The sequence below is a fragment of the Anas acuta genome, chromosome W (genome assembly GCF_963932015.1).
Source record: "Anas acuta chromosome W, bAnaAcu1.1, whole genome shotgun sequence".
Taxonomy (NCBI): domain Eukaryota; kingdom Metazoa; phylum Chordata; class Aves; order Anseriformes; family Anatidae; genus Anas; species Anas acuta.
In genome coordinates this window covers 18,248,492-18,266,380 of record NC_089016.1, presented here as the reverse complement: position 1 = coordinate 18,266,380, position 17,889 = coordinate 18,248,492, and the positions used below count along the sequence as shown (strand labels likewise).

At 37.3% G+C, this 17,889-nt stretch overlaps 2 protein-coding genes across 8 annotated transcripts in view; one reads left to right on the top strand and one right to left on the bottom strand.

Moving 5' to 3' along the window:
- LOC137847005 (nipped-B-like protein) overlaps positions 1–11,813 on the top strand; it is a 199,244-nt gene extending 187,431 nt beyond the window's left edge. For 6 of the 7 annotated variants that reach the window (XM_068665187.1, XM_068665185.1, XM_068665189.1 and 3 more), the window contains 9 exons: positions 2,656–2,829; positions 3,382–3,572; positions 4,217–4,324; positions 5,254–5,454; positions 5,853–5,999; positions 7,056–7,351; positions 7,677–7,851; positions 8,166–8,351; positions 8,908–11,813. In XM_068665187.1, the coding sequence (XP_068521288.1) occupies positions 2,656–2,829; positions 3,382–3,572; positions 4,217–4,324; positions 5,254–5,454; positions 5,853–5,999; positions 7,056–7,351; positions 7,677–7,851; positions 8,166–8,351; positions 8,908–9,273 (1,844 nt within the window). In that variant the 3' untranslated portion in view covers positions 9,274–11,813. Of the gene's footprint in view, positions 1–2,655; positions 2,830–3,381; positions 3,573–4,216; positions 4,325–5,253; positions 5,455–5,852; positions 6,000–7,055; positions 7,352–7,676; positions 7,852–8,165; positions 8,393–8,907 lie in introns of all 7 variants that reach the window. The other variant, XM_068665188.1, reaches the window with a different exon arrangement.
- Positions 11,814–12,711: 898 nt separating this feature from the next.
- LOC137847429 (uncharacterized) overlaps positions 12,712–17,889 on the bottom strand; it is a 31,802-nt gene continuing 26,624 nt past the window's right edge. The window contains 4 exon segments of the mRNA XM_068665702.1: positions 12,712–13,305; positions 14,066–14,141; positions 14,143–14,247; positions 14,249–14,507. Of these exon segments, the coding sequence (XP_068521803.1) occupies positions 12,712–13,305; positions 14,066–14,141; positions 14,143–14,247; positions 14,249–14,507 (1,034 nt within the window).

Sequence of the window (17,889 nt, the reverse complement as noted above, 5' to 3'; positions counted from 1 at the left end):
TGACCTGGAAATCTTGGATGGGGAACAGAAGAACCACCTCACAATTCAGGTGGAAACAGAGACCTGCTGCTCCACCTGGACTGTCACAAGTCCATGGGGCCAAATGGGATTCACCCAAGGGTGCTGAGGGAGTTGGCGGATGTGATTGTTGGTCCGCTTTCCATCATCTATCAGTGGTCATGGTCATCTGGAGAGGTCCCGGATGGCTGGAGACTTGCTAATGTGATGCCCATCTATAAGAAGGGTTGTAAGGAGGACCCAGGGACCTACAGGCCTGTCAGCCTGACTTCGGTGCCAGGAAAGGTGATGGAACAGGTCATCTTGAATGCAATCACACGGCATCTGCGGGACAACCAGGGGATCAGGTCCAGTCAGCATGGGTTCCTAAAAGGCAAGTCCTGCCTGACTATCTCATCTCCTTCTATGATAGGGTGACCTGCCTGGTGGATGAGGGAAAGGCTGTTGATGTAGTCTACCAAGACTTCAGCAAGGCCTTTGACACGGTCTCCCACAGTATTCTCCCGGAGAAGCTGGCAGCCCATGGCTTGGACAGCTACACCCTTAGCTGGGTTAAAAACTGGTTGGACAGCTGGGCCCTGAGAGCAGCAGTGAACGGAGTGAAATCCAGCTGGTGACTGGTCACCAGTGGTGTTCCCCAGGGCTCGGTGTTGGGGCCCATCCTCTTTAATATCGTTATTGATGACTTGGATGAGGGAATTGAGTGCACCCTCAGCAAGTTTGCAGACAACACCAAGTTGAGGGAAAGTGTCTACCTGTCGGAGGGTAGGAAGGCCCTGCAGAGGGACCTGGACAGGTTGGGTCAATGGGCATTGGCCAATGGGATGAGGTTCAACATGGCTCAGTACTGGGTCCTGCACTTTGGCCACAACAACAACCCCATGCAGCGCTACAAGCTTGGGGCAGAGTGGCTGGAAAGCTTTGCAGAGGAAAAAGATCTGGGGGTGCTGATTGATGCTTGCCTGAACATGAGCCAGCAGTGTGCCCAGGTGGCCAAGAAGGCCAACAGCATCCTGGCTTGTATCAGGAATAGCGTAGCTAGCAGGACCAGGGAGGTGACCATCCCCCTGTACTCTGCTCTGGTGAGACCACACCTCAAGCACTGTGTTCAGTTTTGGGCCCCTCACTACAATAAAGACATCGCGGTCCTGGAACATGTCTGTCCAGAGAAGGGCTATGTAGCCGGTGAAGGGCCTGGAACACAGGTCCTATGAGGAGCGGCTGAGGGAACTGGGGTTGTTTAGTCTGGAGAAGAGGAGGCTCAGGAGAGACCTTATTGCTCTCTCCAACTACCTCAAAGGAAGTAGTGGGGAGCTGGTGTTCAGCCTCTTCTCACAGATAACCAGTGATAGGACTAGAGGGAATAGCTTCAGCTTGTGCTGGGTAGGTTTAGGTTGGAAATTAGGAGAAAATTCTTCTCAGAAAGAGTAGTCAGGTGTCGTGGTTTAACCCGGTCGGCAGCTAAACACCGTGTTCGCTCACCCTCCCCCCTCCCTCTCTGGGACGGGGGAGAGAAATGGAAAGTGAAGCCCGTGAGTTGAGATAAAGACAGTTTAATAAGACAGGAAAATAATAATAACAAAATAATAATAACAATAATAATAATAATAATAATACAATGGTGATAATAGGTAAGTAATAATAGTATGTACAAACAAGTGATGCACAATGCAATTGCTCACCACCCGCTGACCAATGCCCAGCCTCACCCCGAGCAGTCCGGCCCCCTCCCCCCGGCTAGCCACCCCTATATATTGTTCAGCATGACGTCAGATGGTATGGAATACCCCTTTGGCTAGTTTGGGTCAGCTGTCCTGGGTCTGTCCCCTCCCAGCTCTTACTGCACCCCCAGCCTGCCTGTTGGCTGGACAGAGCAAAAGGCTGAGATGTCTTTGGCTTGGTATAAGCACTGCTCTGCAACAATTAAAGCATCGGGGTGTTATCAGCACTCTTCTCATCCTAAGCCAAAACACAGCATTCCACCAGCTACTAGGAAGAAAATTAATTCTGTTATAACTGAAACCAAGTCATCAGGCATTGGAATGGATTTCCCAGGGGGGTGGTGGAGTCACCATCCCTGGGGGTGTTTAAGTAGTGGTTGGACGTGGTGCTTAGGGACATGGTTTAGTGGGTGACATCGGGGTAGTAGGGTGATGGTTGGACCAGATGATCTTGGAGGTCTTTTCCAACCTTGATGATTCTAGGATTATATGATTAAGCTTAACCGTAAGTCTTTTAAGGTCTGATTATGGTTCTCTTCCCAATGTGTACTTGCAAGGCAAGTCGAGGATATAACATTTTGATTTTTGTTCCTTGATGTTTCCTTGGAGAGCTCCTAATTATTCAGATACTGACCACTACACTGCTTCCAGACCTGTATGATTCTTCTTACTGCAGCTTCCCTAGGTCAGCACCCTGTCTTTATCAAGAGTATTGCTTTCTTGGCTGATAGAACTCCTTATAAGTTTTGGATGGTGTTCATATGAAAAAGCAATACTGTTTGGATTAGAAAAAGTTATGCTGTTGTAGGAATTGGGAGGGGATAAATTTCATACCTGTATTTTGAAACAAGACTTAAAAAATAGAAATATAATTTCTAGATGATAATGTGGAATATTTCCTCTTCCCCCCCCTTAGGATTTGCATTTATACAGCACCCAAGCTTAATGTTTGAACAGGAAGTAAAGACTCTGTACAACAGCATTCTTTCAGATAAGAACTGTTCAGTAAACTTAAAAATCCAGGTGTTAAAAAACCTCCAGACCTACTTGCAAGAGGAGGATACACGTATGCAGCAGGCAGACAGAGAGTGTAAGTGTTAAATTCTTCTGTGCTAATGAGGCATTCAAAATCTAACTTTTTTCATACAGTTATGTATGTGGACTGAATCACTTAAGATTGTTATCTATCAGTAATACTGTACGCAAAGTATCCTAGGAGAATTTTCAAAAAACATTATGTGCATAGGTGTATTGAGAAGTGTAGGTTATTATTAACTTTCAAGATGTATAAATTCTGGAAGCAATCCAGAATACATAATTGCTGTAATGATGTTAGTAATGCTTTTCATCAAAATCTTCTCTAAGGTTAATTTGCAGATACAAAATAAGAAATAATAAGAAAAATTTTAAATTAAAAACTTTTTTTTTTTTTAAGGAAAAAGAGTATAATTAAGGTCATGTCTCCAGTTTTCTTGAAGAATATTTACCATCAGATTGTTCTACATTTCATGAGATCATAAACACATTCTAAGACAGATGAAATGTATATATATTGTAAAGCTTAAAGATCACTATGCATCAACTAATGGCAAAGTAAATGATTATACTGTGGTGAGTGTTATTGTTTTTGTCCTTTTTACAGGGAAAAAAGTAGCAAAACAGGAAGACCTGAAAGAAATGGGTGATATTTCCTCAGGGATGAGTAGTTCCATCATGCAACTATATCTCAAACAGGTCCTTGAGGCTTTCTTTCATACCCAGTCCAGTGTACGCCACTTTTCTCTAAACGTCATTGCACTGACATTAAACCAGGGTCTCATCCATCCTGTTCAGGTATGGTAGGCTTTTTTTTTTGGGGGGGGGAATAGTATTTCGGGGGGGACGACATTGGATAGATAGTATTACTTTTCTGTTATAATTTCAGGTGTATGCCAGGCCTTTCCCTTCCTTTGTTTCTTTATACTGGAAACTGTGTTAGCTTGCCTCCACCTCAATCCCCATATCCTCCAAACACTATGAAATTCCAGAGCCAATGTTGGAACTGTCTTCAGTCATCGTCTCCATTATTCTTTGCTTACATAATATTTTTTATAATTTTTAATGCTGCACCCATCATGCATGTTCAGTCATAAGTTGTGTGTTTGTTTGTTGTTTTTTTTTTTAATGGCATTTTTTGTACTGTAAATTGACTTTTGAGTTTGAGAGAAATAGGAATGCTACCTGAAACCTTGCACAACTTCTATCATTATTTGTAATGCTGGTCTTTCTTGTATATTGTACTATGTGCTTGCAAAAAGTAGTCAGGTGGTGAAGTTGCATAGAGTTTCCTATTCTAGTTCCTGCAGTAGTCAGAATACAAGAACAACAGTGTTCTGACTGGAAGAACAATGGAAGAACAAAGACAGAGTGAGAAAGAGGTGGTACAATGACTCTGAATAATTCTTTCTTTTTTTTTTTTTTTTTTTTTTTTTTTCAAGTGTGTGCCATACTTAATTGCTATGGGCACAGATCCAGAGCCCTCTATGAGAAACAAAGCTGACCAGCAGTTGGTGGAAATAGACAAAAAATATGCTGGGTTCATTCATGTAAGTAATTCTAAATTAAAATTTTACAGAATACTGTTTGCTGATAGCAAACACTTGAATATGCCTCAGCTGCAGAAAAATAGTATCAAGTAACAAATTAACTATAAGCAGTTGTAAAGAAGATCCTGACTCTTTCCCCGATCAGAGATTTCTGTTGTTAGAAATAGAAATAATGTAATAGGATGTAATAATTTGAAGCATCTCTTCCAGTCTAAAATTGTCTTTAATTTATAGTTCACAATATTTTGCACAGTGAATAGTACACGAACATTTATTTGATAAGAGATAAGGACAGGTGTTTCGTAATGTTTAGCAACAACTTAACCTGTATCAGTAGACTAGGGAGAAGAACACGTTCAAAATAGGATTTTAGGATATTGAAGCTTTATGAATTGTAATCTGAGCTTCCTATGCATAGCATAGGAAGTTGTTGGAAATTCTAGGATATCTGCAAAAAAATATAAAAATAAAAATCTCATTTTTTGTTGGTTATTTTGCACTAATATGGACTCAGTATTGGTTTCACTATAGCTGACATAAGCATACACATTTGGTAAAATATTCTGTTCATGTATGAACATTTCAGTATTCTTGAACGTAGTTTAAGTTGGAATACCTTGCTGCAGTTGGTAAATAGATTAGCTGTATATGTTTCTAACATAGAATGAATGGTGAAAGCAGTTCACAAGACACTTTGATCTCTGCCACAAATTATGTTTTAATGTTTGCCAACTCAAGAGGTAGTATCACTGCAGTGCATGTTTGAAAGTTAAACTTCAGATGAGCAGCCACTTAAAAGGAAATAAGCTAAAAAAAAGTTTGTAGTTTCTGTTAACAGGCATTTGTTTAATTTTCCACTGCAAAAAAAATATATGTTTCAGTTTCACTGCTTGAAAGCAATGGTTTAAATAAAAATAAATACTTTTCAGATGAAAGCAGTGGCTGGTATGAAGATGTCTTACCAGGTGCAACAGGCGATCAATACCTGCTCAAAGGATCCTGTAAGAGGTTTTAGACATGATGAATCATCCAGTGCATTGTGTTCACACCTATACTCTCTGATTCGAGGAAACCGTCAACACAGACGAGCATTTTTAATTTCTTTACTCAACCTCTTTGATGATACTGCAGTAAGCATCACATTTCTTTCACCTCAAAAGAAATTCAAATATAGCAGTACAAGCTTAAATTCTCCTTTCACAATGTATTTTTATGACATAAATATTGATAACTTTGTTTCCCTATTGTGTTTTGCTTTGCTTTGCAATATGAGGTATTTACATATATAATATTTGTTATTTTTGCATCATTCTATATCTTTCTATATACCCAGTTTGGATTGATCAAAAATAATGTATCTTCAGTTATGGCTAAATTTTACATATGTTCTTTAGTGTCAGGTGGAAGATATCTAAAATAAAATTTGTTATGTTTTTTTGCTCTAGACTGTTAGGAACATATGATAAAAGTATAAATCCAATGTATTTATAGGTACGCTTATAATTTTGTATTTATTCTTAACTTCCAGAAAACAGAGGTGAATATGCTCTTGTACATAGCAGACAATCTAGCATGTTTTCCTTATCAAACACAGGAAGAGCCACTGTTTATAATGCATCATATAGACATTACACTATCAGTTTCTGGTAGCAACCTACTACAGTCATTTAAAGAGGTATGTGTCTTTATAGTTTACTATATTATGGTGGCAACATAAGCTTCTCTATAATTTGGTCAATTTTTCAGTGAGTACAGTACCATTATTATGATATGGATGAGCAGCATTACTTTGTAATTATTAGTTAAAAAACAAACAAACAAATAACCCTTTTTGTTCTGGCATGGATCTGGAAGACACTGATTAAAAACCTTTCCTTACATTTCTGCTTACATTATTAAAAAAGAAAGAAAATTTTGAGATCTCAATATTAAATACCTATCATTTCCTAATATTTCTGAATAATAATAAATTGCATGCATCTGGAAGTACATGAACCTGGAATCATCATGAAATACTGGTTTATTGTGATTGTTTCAATAATAAAATCCAGTTTGCTGTTTAATTCTTTTTGTTCTCAAGTAACTGATGGTAGTTGCATGTGTGTCACCTGAGAGACTTTAAATACATTGTTTACTGCAAGAAAAGTGTGCTGTATTTCATTTCATATGGTGGTATATAAGAACCCCAGTCATGGTATAATATCTGTTGTTACGGCAATACACAACCCTGTAAGAAAAAGACCTCTGTTTCTCAGACTTCGTCATTTCCTGGACAACTTTAATGATTAATGATAAAAGGTACAAGCTGTTAAGAAGCAAACCCATTCCAAGAATTTCCAATCTGATACTAATTACAAGTCAGAGTTGATGCCTGGAAAGTACACTGCTTTGTGTTCTCACTCCACCAAAGTTGATTTTTGATCTGGTAGAAAAAGATTCTTCAGATTGGGCACCAGTGTCAGTGGAGTACCTCCCACTTGGGGGGAGGGGGGGGGAGTAGTCTTTGGATCAGTTCTTTTGGGGCAGGGGTCAGGGGGGAAATTTAGCATCTTTTTTCCATAAATAATTTTAATCTTTGAATATTGAGTTCTGAATTATTTGTTGTTGTTATATTGTTCAGGGAATTCTTGCTGATTTCAGCCAATGATGATTTTGGAAAGATTTTCTAAAAACAGACATGATGCTACTTTACCCTAATTTTGGAACGTGTGTTAATTTCTCTCTGTCACAGTCTATGGTGAAAGACAAAAAAAAGGAAAGAAAGTCTTCATCAGACGAGGAGGCTGAGAGTGACAGTAACAGTGGCAGTGAGAGTGAAAGTGAAGAGGAAGCTTCTAAGCCTCGGAGATTACGGAAACGAGTAGACTTTGATTCAGATTCTGATGAAGAAAATGATATAAATGCTGTGATGAAATGTTTACCAGAAAATTCAGCTCCTTTAATTGAATTTGCAAATGTCTCCCAAGGCATATTATTACTTTTGATGCTGAAACAGCATTTAAAGAACCTCTGTGGATTCTCTGATAGGTAAGGATACTTAGATAATAGCCTGATCTTGTAATTTAGTGGGTTCTTTGTAAGGATTAAGTTTGGAAGTTTTTTAAAAAAGTTATTGTAACTAATTGTTTAAGCAATAGATTTATGTAAGAGAAAAATCATAAATGTAACAAGTTGAATGTAATGAAACAGAAACTTTGTCTTAGAAAAAGCAATGATTAATTTTTTATTAGGTTGTCTATTGTAGATGAAATAATGAAAGTATGACTGCTTATATTGAAGATTTTAAAAGCTTTTCCTTGAAATTATTTTAGAATTTCCTTAAAAACTCTTCTTTCTTGTTTTCTTTAAACAGTAAAATTCAGAAATATTCTCCATCTGAATCTGCAAAAGTTTATGATAAAGCTATAAACAGGAAGACAGGAGTGCATTTCCATCCAAAACAAACTCTGGATTTTCTGCGGAGTGATATGGCTAATTCTAAGATCACTGAAGAAGTAAAGAGAAGTATAGTAAAACAGTACTTAGATGTAAGTAAAGTTGCTCAGCAGAAAATCTATAACTCTTTTAAACTGGCTAACACAGTACAAACTTGAAAGTAGATGCTAATGAATTAGACAAACATTTCAAAATGTTATGTTTCTGGTAATCTTATGTGATATTCTGATAACTCTCAATTTCCTTTCAGGAACACATGAGCTGTTCAAGCTTGAAGTTGTCTGCCATATGTTTTACCCTGTTTCCTTATCTTTCCATTTAATTTAATTTAGTGTAGTGTCATATCAACGGTTATTTTTAAAGTTACAGTGTGGATCTTTTTTTTTTTTTTTTTTTTAATGTATAGTTTAAACTCCTTATGGAACATTTGGATCCTGATGAAGAGGAAGAAGATGGAGAGGTATCAGCTAGCACAAATGCTCGGAACAAAGCAATTACTTCACTGCTTGGAGGAGGCAGCCCTAAAAACAATGCAGCTGAGACAGAGGATGATGAAAGTGATGGGGAGGATAGAGGAGGAGGCACTTCAGGGGTGAGGCGGAGGAGGAGTCAACGTATTTCGCAGCGTATTACGTAAAATGATTTTTATGTGCTTATAAATGTCAATCTATTATATTAAATGTACACCAAGTAATGTAATCCACATGAAAGCATTTTGTAGATAGAGATTCTCTACTTAAGCATTTATACAACTTTTGTAGAAAGTTTAACAGAAAAGACAATAATAAAAAAAAATAGAAAATGAGATTTATCCAGCATAAAAAGTTATTAATTTTCCTTTGGAATGTACTGTGTGTTATCCTTTTTATTGTTGCCATTTTTTTATGTAGCTTTATTATTCATGTGTATATATAATTTTATATATCAATAAGAGATAAAGACACGGGTACAAATTAAGAGTATGTGATTTTACAAGGATATGTTAACCCCTTGGCGCTGGCGGTCGCGGTGCGTCTCATTGCCGGCAATGGAATGTGTGCTGGGAAATCCCAACTCCCGGCGTCAAGGGATTAAAAGCAATAAAAGCAATAATTTCACTAAAGTTCTTTTGTGTAACACTTGGTCTTTTTTCCCCCCCAATGTTTTAGTCATTGAGAAGGTCAAAACGAAATTCAGACTCTACAGAGTTGGCTTCACAGATGAATGAAAGTGTTGATGTCATGGATGTCATCGCTATTTGCTGTCCAAAGTACAAAGACCGACCACAAATTGCAAGAGTAGTACAGAAAACCAGCAATGGCTTCAGTGTTCAGTGGATGGCAGGCTCCTACAGTGGCTCCTGGACTGAGGCTAAGCGCCGTGATGGCCGCAAACTGGTGCCTTGGGTAGACACTATTAAAGAGTCAGACATTATTTACAAAAAAATTGCTCTAACAAGTGCTAATAAGCTGACTAATAAAGTTGTTCAGACTTTACGATCGCTGTATGCTGCCAAGGATGGAACTTCCAGCTAATGAATTTGTACATGCAGCCAAATTTGCAGGAATTGAAATAACACAAAAACTTGAAATATCAACTTTCTGGAAACAAACAGTTAAATGAAAAGTAAGAATGGGACCTGGGACACAGGGAAAAAAAAAAAAAAAGAAGGAAATGTTTGGTAAACATTTTTTGTGGGAGCTTCCTTCGCTGTTGTGCAGCAGAAACTTCTCAGTTCATTTTTACTCCCACTGTATTATAGTTTAACAAAAAAAAATGTTTATATCTTGAAAAAAAAACAATTTCTGTTTAAAAAAAAAATAAACAAGTGAATGTTGGAAATTAGTCTGTTAATGTTCTTAATAAAGTGTTCTTGAAGTTTAACCTAGCAGCGGATGGCTTTCTTTAGCTTAGCCCAGTTTCCAGGGAAGCATTGTTTTTCCAGGCTGTAAAATGGCATAATCTCCTGGATATATAATTTATTCTGTTGAAGGAAAAAAAAAAGGGGGGGGGGGAGGGGAGGGGGGGGAGCATGCAGTATCTCTGACCTATTTGCAGGAGGAGTTTTTGTAAATGTAGATTTTGATGTATTAGGTCACCCTGAAATACTACAAGAAAAGGGATCCCCAGCAAATCTGGTGGAATGAATACTGCAATAAATTTTTTTACTTCTCTTTGTTACTTGTCTGTTTCCATTTGAATTTCTTATTGTAAAGATCTGTTTAAATCCATTTATATTATTTTGCAGTCTTTTATGTAATATTTACTATATTAGTGGTTTTCAATTCAAGACATAAGATATTGTTTATACAGTTTGTATAGGCTGATTTCTGAATAATTGGTATCTTTAGTTTTATCCCTTAAGGGATATAAACACAAGTTAACTCCAGGGTTTTACTGTATCCTGCAATATTTAGTGTTAACTATATAATATAGCACTGTGCCAAACACATTTTCAAGAGTACATTTTGATATAAAAAGAAACTATAGTTTATTCCTTGTATGCTTCGATTTCTTTCTAATGCTGTCCAAATGGTAATTTATGATAGTTTAAATTTTGGGAAAGCTGAATGACTATTCTGCTTGGGCTAACTGCCCACATATGCATGTCTCTGGGTTAATAAATATACAGGTTTATGTCAAAAGGAGATAGCCACCAGTATCTGAGGAGTGAATGGGTACAAATCTGGGTAATTATGTCACATTCCTTCACAATATTTTTTTTTGTTTGTATATTATATGTATACTTTTTTTTTTTTTTTTACAAAAAGGGGAATTAGGGGAATATTAAACCCTGCTGTGTTTTCAGTATATTTATCTATAAAACATGTTCCTCAATAAGTAAATCTTTCTTCATGTTTATTTTCTTTCACAAATTTAATTTATGGTAGGATATTGCTTTTATGAAACTATCTGGCAGAACTCTAATATGTTATTTGATTTGTGAGTAATAGTAACAGTATTCCAAAAGATTTTAATGTACAGGAATAACATTAAACTGAAATGATTAGCAACTCAGAATCTAGTTAGTAATTGTTCTTATGGGAAACGCCTTTTTGCTGTTTCACCACTGGAATTTTTCTGAACAGAAATATTTTCCCACATTTTTTCTTCACTGTTGATGTTTTCTTCACTGTACGAAAGTCTACATCTTGAGCTAAGATAGGTATTGATAAATTTGGGAGAAGTAGAAGTCACGCCTGCAGCTTGGAGTGCAGAACATTTTTGTAGCAAATGATGAAATACTGTATTTCTCAGGGCCAGGAGCAGCTTTTATAGTGGGAATTTCATATATTCACTTTGAGAATAGAGGGGTTGTATGACATATGTTATTAGTAGAAAGTTGAAAATGCTTCAAGGGAAAACTCCAAATGATAAAAACAAGAATTTCATATAGATCTGCAGTCTCAAATGAAGTTGTGTCACTAGTCTGTTAGATATTTCTGATGCTATTTATATTAAAGCATCATATTTTTAATAGGTAATACAAATATTTCAGTGATCATAAACATTTTTTTCCTGGTCATGTGGCTTTCCCAATAGCAAAGAAGCTTGTTTGTTTTTAATAAATTTTAATTTATTTGGTATTTGTTAAAACAAAATCATCAGAAAAAAATATAATTAAAAAACAGAAACCTGATGTCTAAAGTTGTCTTAGTTGAGAGGAGCATATATGCTTCTTGATGGGATCTCTTGGCTATAATATAATATAGACTTATAAAAGTAATTACAGATTATTAAATAAATTGATAAAGATTCTCACTAGTTAAGAGCCCTTCTGTACTATCCATAATAAGTTTTGCCTATCACAAACATTCAGATTGCTTGCTGTGAAAGAAAAAGGTAGCAGAGTTCAGTTTGGGGAAAACAAATTCCTGTTACCTTTTCATAATACGGGCTGATGATTTTCATCAATACAAAATAACCTGAGGCTGCAGTTGTAATTAGTGCAGTACTCAGCCTCTGAGTAGCAGTTATGGGTTTACCAATATGAACCACGTTACTGGCAACAACATGTACCAAGAAAAGGGGTGTTTTACATTAAAAAAAATAAAAATAAAAAATAAAAAAACGTGCTGCAGTGCAGTAATTGATACAATAACAGAATTTTACTCCTTTGTTTTCACATAGATTTGTAGTATTTTTTCATTGTATGGCTATAGATTTTTACATGCATAACCATAATTATTGAATTTTTTATTCTTCCTGCTTTTTCCCTTTGTGTACAGGTTCTGTACGTGGAACCTTGTTGTGGTAGCTTGCATAGCAAAGAGATGTTGTCAAGTTTTTAGAATTAATGGTAACCATATTGTACTTTTGAAGAAAACATAGACATTTCCACAATCTAAATAAGAATGAGATGGTTATTTTTAATCTTTCACCACAGCATTGTAAAATTGCAGAATAATTCTTAAGTATTTTTGTTATCAGCAGCCATAAAAGATCACAATATTTTTTTTGGCAAAACTTTAATTACAAATAAGTATCTTTAAATTATTCAGTAATGCCCTTTTGTATGTTTTTGAAGTTCTCTATTGCTTATATCAACAATAAATGTATAAAGGTAGATGTGGGCAAAATTCAGCATAAGTATTTTAGTGAAGTGTGGCCATTAAAAAGTTATTTACCATTTTAAAATCTGAGTCAAACTTCAGCGTTTCTTTTGCCCTTGTGATGTTACTAGTGAAAATATTGTTAATGTGGAATAAATAGGTTGCGCTAAACATTAGCTATAACATGAAACAGCTTGTAGCACTGAAATAATTCTTAAATGTATTTGTGGCTCATGACAAAAAGTTTGTAATGGAGCCTGACATCTGGTGCTAGTTAAGCAGCAGGATATTCTGCCCAAATGCAGGTGTTAATGTTCCAGGTTAATGAACGGATCAATTCAACTGATCTTTATAATAAGCTAATACATTTTAACTCCAAGCCCCAGACAGATATCAATGGAGTGAAATTCAAACAAACACCTAAAACTTTTGTTCACATGCCCAACGCTCTTTAGAATCATAGAATATCCCAAGTTGGAAGGGACCCATAAGGATCATTCCTCCTTCAAGAGAAACTCTCCACACATACTCAACTTCCAATTCTCCTGACTGTCTTGAGAACTTCTCCTGTCTTTTTATCGACTCTGCTGGTGACCATGGGATGGTTCGCACATTAGTGCAGATTTCATCTTCATCAGTAACAGTGGTCTCAGTTTTAACCAAAGGTCTCAAGGAAATCAACTGAGGTTCAGAATCAGCAGTCTCTTTGATTCCATCATCACTGTCAAACCAAATATCACGATCCCAGCTTTCAGGGTCTGCACTGTGCATTAATCTATGAACCTGCTTAACTGGAGCAGAAGGTTGCATTTTATGTAACAGGTGATTAACCCTTTCCAGTAATTGTTTAAGATGATTATTTGCATTCAAAAGTTTATCCACTCTGATTCCTAATGTTTTCCCCATCTCCCTTTCAAAGGCCAATGATGACTTTAACACCTCATTTTCCAATTTTAAAGCTGTATATTCCACATAAGAAATTAATTTGGGAGCAGGAGTTTCCTTAGCTTCTTGCTGAGCACAAGACAAACAGGCTCTTAATACTGCACAGATTACACCTTTACCTTTTCTCACTCCAATCTTCTGTGCAGCCTGACACTGTTTAATGCATTCTACCACTTTCTCTCAATTTTTCCAAAATTTTTGAGCCCACTCCTTTCCAACCTGGGAAAGGGCACATTTGCATTTTTGCAGCAGTTTATCCATAGCAATCCTGCCAACTATGCCAATTTCTCTGTCGCATTAAGAGGTGTAGCAAATTAGCCGATATAAGTCCAGTTGGGTTCAGGGTACTGAACTATCACAAACACGAAATCACAAATAACATGGCACACCCTCATTCTAGTTGCATTCCATGAACTACCATGGCCACACTTGAAGTGCTTGGTCGCATTCAATGAGCACTATCACGACTAGGAACAATGCAATCTAGTGTAATTTATTAAAGCAACAGGTACACAGTTTCTTTGGATTGCTGGTGATAAATTCACTGTCTGCAAAAGCACACTAGCATGCCAAAAGTACACTGGTAACACAGCCTGGTTATTAACGTGTTAAAAGGCACAAAGACTCTAGAGATTTCTATGTTTCCGCAGAGACACCTGGTATAACCAGTGTTCAAATCTTACCCAAAGGTGTCTGGGGCGGGGCGGGGGGGGGGGGGGAACGGGATGACACTCAGCTCGTCAACTGATCCCAGAAGTCACAATGGTATCTTCTCTCATGTAATCCAAAGTTTAACATGCAAAGTAATTGTTAGTATAAAACATAATGCAGTGAGTATTAACAAAACAACAGGGTGAAGCATCTTGTTGAAGATTCCCCTGGCAGCTGGTGCCCATCCAAACAGTGTCACACCAACGGTGTTTTTCATCTTTCTTTACCCTTTCCATCACTCGATGTATTTCTTGTATATCACGATGGACAGTAATCAGTCTTTTGTCTATTTTCTTGTTTCATCAACTGCTTCAAATCTTCATGTAACAGTAATTTCTTCACCAGGGTAAGGTTCATTCCAATAGGAGAAAGCAGCAGATCTTGAAGTAGAGTATAATTGGCTGTAAGAAGTTGGTAAGAGATGACAGGAGCTGAGTAACTAAAATCACATCCTAGAATTTTGGTAAAGTTACAAACACAAACATTAGAGTGATTACTTGTATCTACAATTGTATTATCTATGACTATATAATCACAATGGGTTCTCATGCAAACACAGCCTTTCCCAATATATACGAGTACAGTTTCAAGGGTTTAATTAGGCCACTTTCCTCCCTTTTGATGGGCCCATTCTTTATGCTCCTTAGGATAAAGTATAGTTCCATTATGATTGCCTAATGCAATTATTGGATATACATTGTATACTGTGGCATTGTTTATGGTAAGAATAAAGGCAATAATTTTAAAGTTGACTAATTGCCACCATGCTTGAAATTCCTTTTCAAATTCCGAAGCATTATTACGATTCAATTTCTGAATTTCAGTGGGTAAGGTTCCTCCTTCTCCCTCTCTAGTAATAGCTGCTGCTACAGACTGTATCCATAACTGTGCTTGGATGCAGCTCAAGGCAAGGGAAGTATTACCTTGTATTTTTCCAAGAGCATTTACAGTTAACTGATTATTATTTTCTTCAATTTGTTCCCAATGGGGTAAAATGTCTGATAGAAGCCATTGAACGTTTAGGCAGTGCAGCTACACTCCACCCTGAAAGCTTCTTTGGTGCTGTACATTTTCTTTAAAATGTGAATATTAGTTTAATTTTCCCAGTCACCTCAGGCAATTATGCTACACCTGCTTAGATTACATGTGCTGTGAGCAAAGGCAAATGATATGTAATGATTCCTTGAGAAAATCCATTTGCTTCAGATTTGTGAGAAAACTTCTTTTCATTCTGAAGACTTCTGTGTGGAGATGGATTTTCAATTTCAAGGTTAGCCTTGAACATAACCTGTCTGATGCATCCCTGCAGTTCTGAACTATAATGTTTCATATCCAAGTACAAATCTGCAGTTCAGATTAATGTAATATCAAGTTCTCTGTGATTTGGATCACTCCTCATCAATTCTTTTTAGTTCCAATCCAAAAGTACTGTTTAGAAAAAAAAAAAAAAAGCACAATTGTCACAATTTATTAATTAAGCAGGGTTGATGCCTTGAACAAAGGCTTCACTGTATCTCCGTAGTGCATAAATTATGCTTTCTTGAGCCACTTTGAAACTTTAGTACGTACAAAAAGGATAAGAAAACCTTGAACTTTGTTAATAGTATGCACAAATAGGTAAGAAGCCTTAGGCCTTTCTGATCACTGTGATTAAAACCCACTAGGACCAGTTTAGGACCAGATAACTGGGAAAAAGAGATGAACCATCTGGGATGACCCGCACTGCATATGCGTTAAGGTAGAGTTCAACTAGTGGACACCAAAAAAAATGATCACCGGAAGGTCTCAAAGACCCCTAAAGGCCACTGACCCATTTAACAGCACATGCTCAAAGGGACGGACACTATGCAAATGATTTCAGGGTAAAGAATCAAATATATATATTCCTTATGGGAAAACTTTTGCATATGTAACACCTGCAGTACATATAAGCTGAAGAGTTTTTGAGGTATGCACACTAGGAGGAACTATTGCCTGTGCATCCAGCGTTGCAATAAAAAGAATGTCTGCTTCCTAAAAATCCAAAATTGAGTTTTAGAGAGTTTCTTCAACTGGCTTTTATGGTAACAGGGTAAAAAAGAATGTTCGTTTAATATTTCCTGAAGAAAGATGCACATTACCTTTAACAACGCAGTGTCTGAGTTGTTGCTGAAGGCCATATTTATTTCCTAGTGGAATCCTTGCATCTTCAGGTTTAGGAAATGCTTTTACACAAATTTCTGCCACCTGCACAAAATAAAGTTTCTTTTCAAGTAGCTAACTAACTCTGTGTAACCCGAACCTGATATGTAATTGTGACTGAGCGGCATTGCGTGGGGGTCTGGGTGGTGCCAATGGGGGAAGAGGGGATGTGTTGACCAAAGGACAGCACCAGAAGAGAGCCTGCCCCAGGAGATAACAGAAATCATCCTGCCCCGCAACAAAGAACTACCAATCTGAAGCAACAAAACCAACATAATCCAATAAAAAAGTCACTCGTTCTTTTCAGTTTTCAATAGTGCCCCACAACTAGAGCTCTGCAGTACCACTTAGGTTTCATGATTTTCACATCTGTCAGATCTAAAATGAAGTCTAGCACAGGAACCTTTGGATGAAGAGTTTTGATAACTAACAATTAAAAACTACAAAGAGAATGTGTTTCTGCACACATTGCAGTATAATTCAAGCTGATTAGCGTTTATTTGTGACACAGTGAAAACTCAATAACCAAAGGTATTAAGCTGGTATTTTATTATGGCACTGGGTGTGTGTGGGATTGCTCCGCCTAACACACACACCCCAAGGGTTACTGGTAGTGTGCTTATATTAATGGGATATATACATATTAATTTCAGCCACTTCTTGCTGGTTCCATTATCTATGTGCATACAGTCTTTTATTCCCTTATCTTTGGGGGTCATCCTGTCCTTGTGGTTAACATACAGCTGTGTTAGCTAAGACCTGAAAAATCAACATCCTTTATCTCGTTCCCTGTCTCATTTGCACCTGTGGATTCTCTTATACTTTTTTTTTTCAGTTCTAAATTACTCTATTTTATTTCATAAAGACATACAATTTTACAGGAAATACCATCAAGTTGATGGTCTCCAGAAGATAATAGTATGTAAAACAGTATGGAAATTGAAGTAATAAAGCAAAGTCTCTGGGAATGGACTCAGTGAAGGAAGAGGTCATTTTATTCTAATCTATAGATTGTTAGGGGATCCTGTTGTTTCCCCTAGCAGAATGGATCTCCCCAGATATCCAGAAATCACTCAGCGAGTAGACTCTTATTTGATGCATTGATAATTTAATGGTACCCATATATCAGCTCAAGCTGTGTGCCTCCAAGGAGGGATCCCGCTCAAAACTTTCCCTGGGTTCTTATACCTGTACAATCTTTGATTTGGCCACTATAGTCCAATCAGTTCTCAGCACATATCCATTATGTTCCTTCAGATTGGTGGTTCTTTGTTGCAGGGAAGGATGGCTTCTGTTATCTCTCGGAGCAGGCTTTGATCTGGTGTCTTCCTTGGTCAGCACATCCCCCTTTCCGCATTGGTGCCACCCAGGCACACCCCCCCCCCCCCCCCAATGCTGCTCACTATTGTTCAACCACCACTATATGCCAGGTTTAGGTGATTCGGAGCTCATACTGTGGCCTAAGACTTCACTAAATTTGACTGGAAAGACCCTGAAATGGTGCAGAAGGAACAATACAGATGGACTGGTTTACCTCAGGGGTTTACAGGGCCACCAAATTTATTTGTGCAAGTTCTAGAACAGATTTTGGAGCAATTCAAACCTCCCGAGGAGGTATTACTGTTACAAATATGTGGATGATCTTTTATTGTCAGGACAGGAGAAAGTTGTGAAGGAAGCTACTAACAAGCTATTCAACTTTCTGGGAAAGCAGGGCTTGGGAGTATTGAAAAATAGATTACAATATGGAGAAAGAGAAGT